The 8,127-nt window shown below is 30.9% G+C and overlaps 1 protein-coding gene across 1 annotated transcript; it reads right to left on the bottom strand.

The window, feature by feature from the left end:
* Positions 1-7,310: 7,310 nt before the first annotated feature.
* On the bottom strand, positions 7,311-8,127 carry LOC121797514. Its single transcript, XM_042196248.1, has 2 exons — positions 7,894-8,127; positions 7,311-7,769 (listed from the first exon to the last, which is right to left on the bottom strand). Exons 1-2 carry the CDS (start codon positions 7,989-7,991, stop codon positions 7,493-7,495), a joined length of 375 nt encoding a protein of 124 aa, XP_042052182.1. The 5' UTR covers positions 7,992-8,127; the 3' UTR covers positions 7,311-7,492.

Here is an 8,127-nt window from a genome sequence, read left to right on the forward strand (position 1 = left end):
GTACCCCATAAAAGAATGATGATGGGACTTGAGAAAATAGTTTGTACAAACATGACCCAACACATATACACTGTATAGTGCAGTGTGTGTACATGTGAGTGTGTGTGGGAACGTATTTTCTTGCAATGTGTTACTCTAAGAATGGCAAAATAAGAGGTTGCATAACAAAATTTTGGTTAGGAATATATGCTAAGTTCAATTCATGATTAAAAAAGGGTTCACAATTCCAAAAAGTAACATAGTAGCCGTAGGGTATGTAGGAGGATTGGATTGGATTGCACCAAAGTAGCTAGATACTATAAGTTGCAGCAGCAAAATAGATTGCAGCAAAATAAAACAAGTGTTAGATCTATCTAAGTTATTAGCAAGTACACTAACGTAAGATATTAACGAAATAACTCCTAGCTAGTAATTATATTTTTAAAAAAATAGAAACAAATCATGCACGCGGATAATGATTTGGTAAAAGAGGGTATGAATTTATGACTTTAATCATATGGTAAAAGGGAGTATGAATTTATGAATTCAACACACATGGACCAACCGATATTGCTTGATTGTGACCACTCTTTAACCTTCTTTTTCTTTCCGCCTTTTCTTTTCTTGTAGATTTATCGTTTTATTTTATTAATCAATGCAATTCCTACTCGTTTTAAATTGTCATCTATCTAGTATTTCCTTATTTTACAATTAGCATCAGGATATTATAACTGAAATACTAGGATTCTTGAAGATTCGTTTTAACTTTTAAAAATATTTTGGCAAGAAATTGTGCACTGTTTTCTTGATGATTATGTATCTAAAATTGAATGATTATTTATATAAAAAAAAACAGAGTGATATAAAGTGGAAAGGTGAATTGGCCATTTCACAGAAAAAAGTGTAGCTCGGATTTTGAGCCAACTTCCTCATTTTGATGGAAGTTGGGGGACAATCACATACTCCCAAACAATACACAACATTTATGATTCTTACTAAAGCTTTTTAAATTATTGCTTTGAGTAATTATGTAGTATCTCGGTTGTTATTTGTATAAAACTTTTAAGTAGGACTATATATTTATTGGTCTTAAAAAATTAAAAACTGTACCTATAATTTCCTCTCTCTCTCTCTCTCTCTCTCTCTCTCTCTCTCTCTCTCTCTCTCTCTCTCTCTCTCTCTCTCTCTCTCTCTCTCTCTCTCTCTCTCTCTCTCTCTCTCTCTCTCTCTCTCTCTCTCCAAGTCATATAAGTGGCAAACTAATACTCCATTTTTTGGGTTCCTCATTTCTAGTTTATAGTGATTTTATCAGCTAATCTCGTATCAACCATGACTCCTGCAATGGGATCAAATTCATTTTTTCAACAACTAAAATTTTTCATTTAGTCAAATTTTTAATTATTCTCTAATTTTATATATTAACTTAAATTTAGTGTGGCCTCAATGATCATGATCAGCTCATCCTCAGACGAAGTAGAATAACAACTTCCGGTGGAATCTACAAAGTATATAGAGAAGTTAATTAAAAAGGTGAAAAAACGAGTGGAGGCATATAGAAAAGTTAATTAAAAAAAAAGATTAAACATAAATTCAAAAACAAACATATTAGAAAAGAGCAAGAATTGAAATTAAATAAAAACAAAATAATAAAAATCATATAATTTCGCATTTCCTAAGATCGGTCAAACTTCGGTAAACATATAGACTATCCCGGCCGCTATTACATTACATGTCACTAGTAAATATCTGTCTAGCTACAACATTAATGATTTATGCGCAATCGAAACTAATTAAATCTCCATACATTTCATCCAACCAGTGTTTTGGTAACAAAACACATGCAACATGCAAATGACTATATTTTTTTAGTATAATGTATAGCTAGTAGCTCTACAACAAAAAGGAAGAAATAGTTGGGGTTAGGACACGTGTAATTAGCCCACACCTAGAGGATCTTGTTCATCCGTAAACTACACTGTTTCTTTTAATGAAACACAATACCATGCTGTTTACTATTATAAGAGAGAGAGAGAGAATCATATTGCAAAATTGTAAGGGGACCATTCTGATTCTGAAGCATTATATAATACTGTTTCTTTTGCACTGCCTCGATGCAGTGGCCATTTTTTTAAGGTGTTGTTTACTTTACTTTTTGTTTGAATAAATTATTGAGAAAATCACAATATTTTATTAAATTCTAGCCTATTTTGTATTTTCAAAAAATTATTTTGAAATGAATAAAGTTTGAATTTATTCTCATTTTTCTCATTGCAAACTTTATTGGTGACATCTAGTATGATATGAAAATCGAGAAATCATGTGTATATGTTATCGTTCCGACTGATTTTTAAAGGCGTGGGATAGAAGGAAAAAAAGGACCCATATTTGATTTACAGTAATCCTTCGGAGATCAAAATTTGCAGAAAACTCTTTGGAAAAAAGTGCATATCTCAATACACGAATGATTAAGAACACAAATATAATTGGTGTATTAGAACTACATATGAAAGAAAAAGTGCAGATATATGAAACAAAAATAAGAACCTAAAAAAGAATCCAATATGTATGAAGCTATAACAATGGGCCTTAGCAGACGCTTATAATTTATATTTGTATTTAGGAATTCGGTTGACCCAATGCCATATATTAGCCGAACTCAAGTAACCAAGTTCAGCATGCTATTTTTCGATTTAAAAAAATAATCATCTACTTAAGCAAAAGTTTATAATAACTAGTAATAAAATTAAATAACTGATTATTTATCTTATCAATAATTGTAATATGTATATTAAGGTATAGCTAGGGAGATTATCCAAACAAGAATGCATCTACATCCAGAAATGCAGCCCAAATCTTGGCACTAGGATTAGGTGATCTAATGGTCAATAATTGATCAAACACGGAATATCATTACTAATCAGTTTTAGGTCATTTTACAAAATCTGGGTTTGATGTTATTTTTAGTTCATTTTAGATCATTCATTATTAAAATGACATAAAAATACACTAACAATGACCTAAACATGTCATCCGTATGATTTTGTTCTACGTTTTTGTATTAAGATTTAGTTTTGCATAGATCAAAATCTTGTCATTAATTATTAATTAGAATAAATGAGTTTAAAAGTATATTTACTAAGTACTCCTATTTTTTAAAACTCTCTCTCACTCAAATCTATATATATTTCGTATTTCTTCTCAATCAATAACACATTTGACATAATTCCAGAATCAATTAAATACAGAATTTTAGAATAAAAGTACTCGGTTATAGACTTGTAGTGCTGACCAGGAATTTTTACAATAATACTATTACAGTTTTTTTTAAAAAAAGAATAAGTTTTAATTTAAATCAAAACTATGACAAGAATACAATAAGGTGTCAGTTCTATTATTATGACTAATTATCATATAGTTATGCTTAATTGTTATATTATTTAAGTAGGAGAGGTGGCTATGACTATTTATCATATGATTATTCACTATGATTAATCTATGAATTCAACCTATAAACTAAACACAATATATATTTAATCATGAAATATAATCTTGCAAACTTTCATAACCCTTATTTATGAGAAGCATTCGAATAAATTAAAAAGCGGATGATAGCCATTTAAATCACGCAGTTAGATTTCATGTAATTTCTATTTTTCACAATTCTCTCATTCATGCACAAAATGTCATCTTTTAATGATGTTTAAAACGATGCAATTCATTAAATTGAGGTTTTTATTTTTCATTCATTTATATTCTTATTTCTTTTTTTATTATATCGAAATATTATCGTTTTTAACATTATTAAAAGATGTTGATTTGTGAATGAATTAAATAATTTAAAAAAACTGAAACATTCGTAATTTAATATTTCAATTTCAAAGATAATATGAGGGACTAAAATTTGACAAAAACTCATACTCCCTCAATTCATTATTAATTGAGTCGTGAAATAAGAGTCTCACATTAAGGAGATTGGTGGATGTAGTTAACGTCTACTTTTGGAAATATTTCAATTGAATAAATTTTGTGGGACGGATAAAATTAGTAAAATGAGACAAACTTTGTGGGACGAAGTGAGTATCTCATTAGAAAATTAAAATTCCAAACATGTCCCTTTCACAGTTCCTTCTCCCTCCAAAATAATTTATACTCCCTCCGTCCCACAAAGACTGTTCCATTTTTCCATTTCTGTCCGTCCAATAAAATTTTTCCCATTTCACTTTTTACCATTTTTGGTAGTGGACCTTATATTCCTCCCATTCCTACTCACATTTTATTATAAAACTAATATATAAAATTAGGACCCACATTCCACTAACTTTTTTCAAGTCATTTTTCATTACATTTCTTAAAACTCGTGTCCGGTCAAATTAAGACAATCTTTGTAGGACGGAGGGAGTCCGACGCATGTTTATAAGACATCGGCGCCACGTGTCATGCGTCTTAATCCAGAAGAGCAGCGCATTGAGTGATAATACGAAATTGTCCCCACGCTATCGAAAATACTAGTAAATGGGGGTCAGTACTGGTTTCACATTTATATGTGGTGTTAGTGCGTCTATATTTATATATTTTCAATATTTGATAATGCTTTTTAGATTATAATGTCCTCTTGTGGGTCTATATATATTTTCAAAATTGCTATAATGTTATTTTGAATATACTTTCTGCCCAATCTACATTAATTTGCATAAACCTTGAAAGAAAATCCCTATCAATGAAAACTGGTTTAATGTTATACTCCCTCTGTCCCATAAAAATATGGGCAATGGGAATGACACGGGAATTAAGACAAAATTGGTAAAGTAAGAGAGAATAGGAGAATGATATGGTAAAGTAAAAGAGAAAATGAAAATTGTAGTTAAAGTAGTGTTAGTGGGTAGTGGGACCTATATTATTTAATTGATATAACTTTCCAAATGGAATGCACATATTCTGTGGGACGGACAAAAATGGAAAATGCACATATTTTTATGGGATTGGAGGGAGTACATAGTCGCATTTCGATCTACATCGGTAACTTCAAATATCATCTAGAAAATTTTAATTTATTTATAATTATTCTATGGTAAAAAATTTTGAAAAAATTGTAAATATGACATTCGTGATATCATATATGGACGACATCGCTGATGATCAAATGACGTCGTTCATATCTCAAAAAAACTGAGTTATCTGGTTGAAAAACATCAACAAAATATTACTATATGTATGCGACCAATTCTTTTAATTGGTCATCTAATAATTGCAAATAAATCAAATTTTCATTGTTTTTTTTCATCTGATTTGAAGTTATGAAATTGAAAATATTTTAACCAAATTTCCGTTCATTTGGCATATTGGGTATATAATATTCGTGTGTTAAACATACGTTAAAGATGGAGTACTAAACATCTCCTTCAACGTAGTACTTAATTCAGATACATGTCAACTTCATGCATTGACTACACATCGATAAGACTAAATTAAATAATGTGATAGCCTTCATTTGTGACTAAAAGTATACATTGGTTAAAATCGTGTAAATTAAAAGCTACATGTCTTGTTGCTTTCAAACATGGAAAAAGGCAAAAATAAAAAAAACAATTTTGCATATGGCCTCAGAAGTCATATCTCTAGGAATTTTGTTTAGTAGCAAAATTGAACGAATTACAGTTAAAATTAATGAGTTCGAACTTACAACAAAGTCTGACTGCTCTGTCTCATGTTTTTCCTTTTATAATATTTTGTGAGTACAAAGTATTAATGTTGTCTTGATTCATTCATCGTTATTTTAATAACATCCCACTATTTAGCTAAATTATGAATGAGACTTTGAATGGTTTACATAATTGAAGACAGTGATGGTTAGCATTGAAATATATACTGATAGTAAACATTGGTGCTGCAATATTTTTATCCAAAATAAAACTTGGAAAAAGAAATAAATTATAGGAATATTTCCCTCCTAAGAATACTAGTGAAAAAAATACTACTAGTAGTTAAAGTAGAATCTGTGTAAAATGAGTCATAGTACAAACTTATCAAAATTGGAAGGAGGGTATTTTATTGGAAGGTGGATTGGTGCTTAATTACTAGTGGAGTACTATAATTTAGTAGTACTAGTATTAAATATTTGAATTTCCTTTTTTTGGTATTTTAGGGCGACTAAACAAAACGAGATAGGATAGTCATGACAGTTACAAATCAAGGAAACTATTGTCATCTAAGGAGTCAATCAAATTCTCAATTAGTATAAGCTACGTTAGAATAATTTTTTTTGTAAAAATCGAAACAATTCTAAATCATAAGAAAACAAACAAATTTTACTTAATTTGTCCCTTCACAATGTTATGCACATTTTCTATGACACTTGTCATAAAATAATTGAGTTCATACTAAATTAAAGGCAGATCATCTACGCAACGAAACTATCTTCCTGCATAAGTTTATAGTAGTTAATTAAAAAATGGAGGATAAATGTTTTTAATAATTTCTCAAAAAGGTAGAACCATAAAGCATAGAGTCATAATATACTTTAACTAATTCTAATAAAGGCAGCAGCTTTAGGGTACTATGAATTTCGTTTTTGGGGAAGAAGAACTCAAATCCCAATCGCATTCAATTCCCCCACTCCTTAATCCTTATTAGTGAAAGCTAGTGCTATTTATTTATATTATAATTAGTCACAGAGTATTTTTTTAAAATTTAAGAGAATGTACATAAGATTGTTTACCTAAATTCAAATCTGTTATTCATATAATCACTCTTTAATTATGAATATGTAATAATTGAGCTGCTCAAAGTAACCAAAGTTGGAGTTACGGTGTTGCGCTTGTTGTTTAGTTTGGTGTTGCGTTTAGTCCAATCTTGTTGGTTTGGGTGTCTGCTTTGCTCGTGTCTTGGTTTCTTTATACTTTTTGTTGGTTTTTACTTTCTTAGGGTTTTTTGCATAGTTGACTGGTTTATATCTTGACATGCTCACTTATTTGTGGTTTGAGCACTTATTTTATTGAAAAAAATTATAGTTGATCATATTATGGTTAGCTAGTTCGTTCCATTTCTAATTTAGTTACATTATTCTTTGTTATTGGAATTGTGCATTGATTACTCCAATTATATTAAGAAAGAATAAGATATGCATTGAAAACATATGGAATTTAAATGGTGTGCCCAAAATGGTGCATGAAATATAAAGGCTATATATATCCACTACAAGGAGGCATATATATTTGAGGTTGAAACTTGAAAGAAATAAGAGCATTCTAACACAAGATATAATGTTACATTTCCACTTATAATAACATGGAGTAGTAATTACCACTAATATTATTGAAATATGAGAAAATATATAGCCATAGAAAAACTCATTTAAAGTCAAAATAACACTTTAGAAAACAACTTACAACCATAATAACATACTAATACCAGCTTATAATAATAATAATAATTATTATTATTATTATATAGTTATATATAGAGATATATAGAGACGACAAGGATGTATTTATCCTAATTTGGGGTCCACTTTTTTTCAGCACATTACATCCTTGAGAAGCTTGTACCTGCGGGCGGAGGGGCGCGGCGAGGGGGCTTTTCCGGCTGCTTTCTCCGCCGCTTCCTCGGTCCTTTGGTGCTTGATTTTGTCGTCGGAGTAGGCCGACCTCGCTTCATTTGCATGCTTGGTATTCCTAGGCGTCGAATTCGCGTGCCTCGATGATGACGACGACGACGGATTCCTTTGCTCGTGTTGGCACCAATCGCAGATCTCGATCGCCTCCGCCAATTCGGTGTAGTAGTTGCTGCAGTACCTGTGGATTGATTGGATTCAATTATAATTTCGCGAGAAAAATCTGGGTATGATTATGAATTTATGATGAATTGATCATGATCGCATGCCAAGTGTATGAAGAAATGTTTAGAGAGAGAGTATACGAGTGCTGGGAGCGGTTGCGGCACTTGGAGCAGCGGAAGAGCTTGTCCGGGAACCCCACATCGCCACACATACAACACACAATCTGGAGATCCACCATTTTATTGTGGTTTCGATGGGATTGGAACGAGAATCGAGAAAGTCTGGCCGCCACAGAGAGGAGAAGAAAGAAGAGGAAATAATGGAAAGATAAATGGTGTGTGTTTGTGTGTTCAAGTCATCTATTCTCTCATATA

This window comes from Salvia splendens, chromosome 1 (genome assembly GCF_004379255.2).
Source record: "Salvia splendens isolate huo1 chromosome 1, SspV2, whole genome shotgun sequence".
NCBI classification, from domain to species: domain Eukaryota; kingdom Viridiplantae; phylum Streptophyta; class Magnoliopsida; order Lamiales; family Lamiaceae; genus Salvia; species Salvia splendens.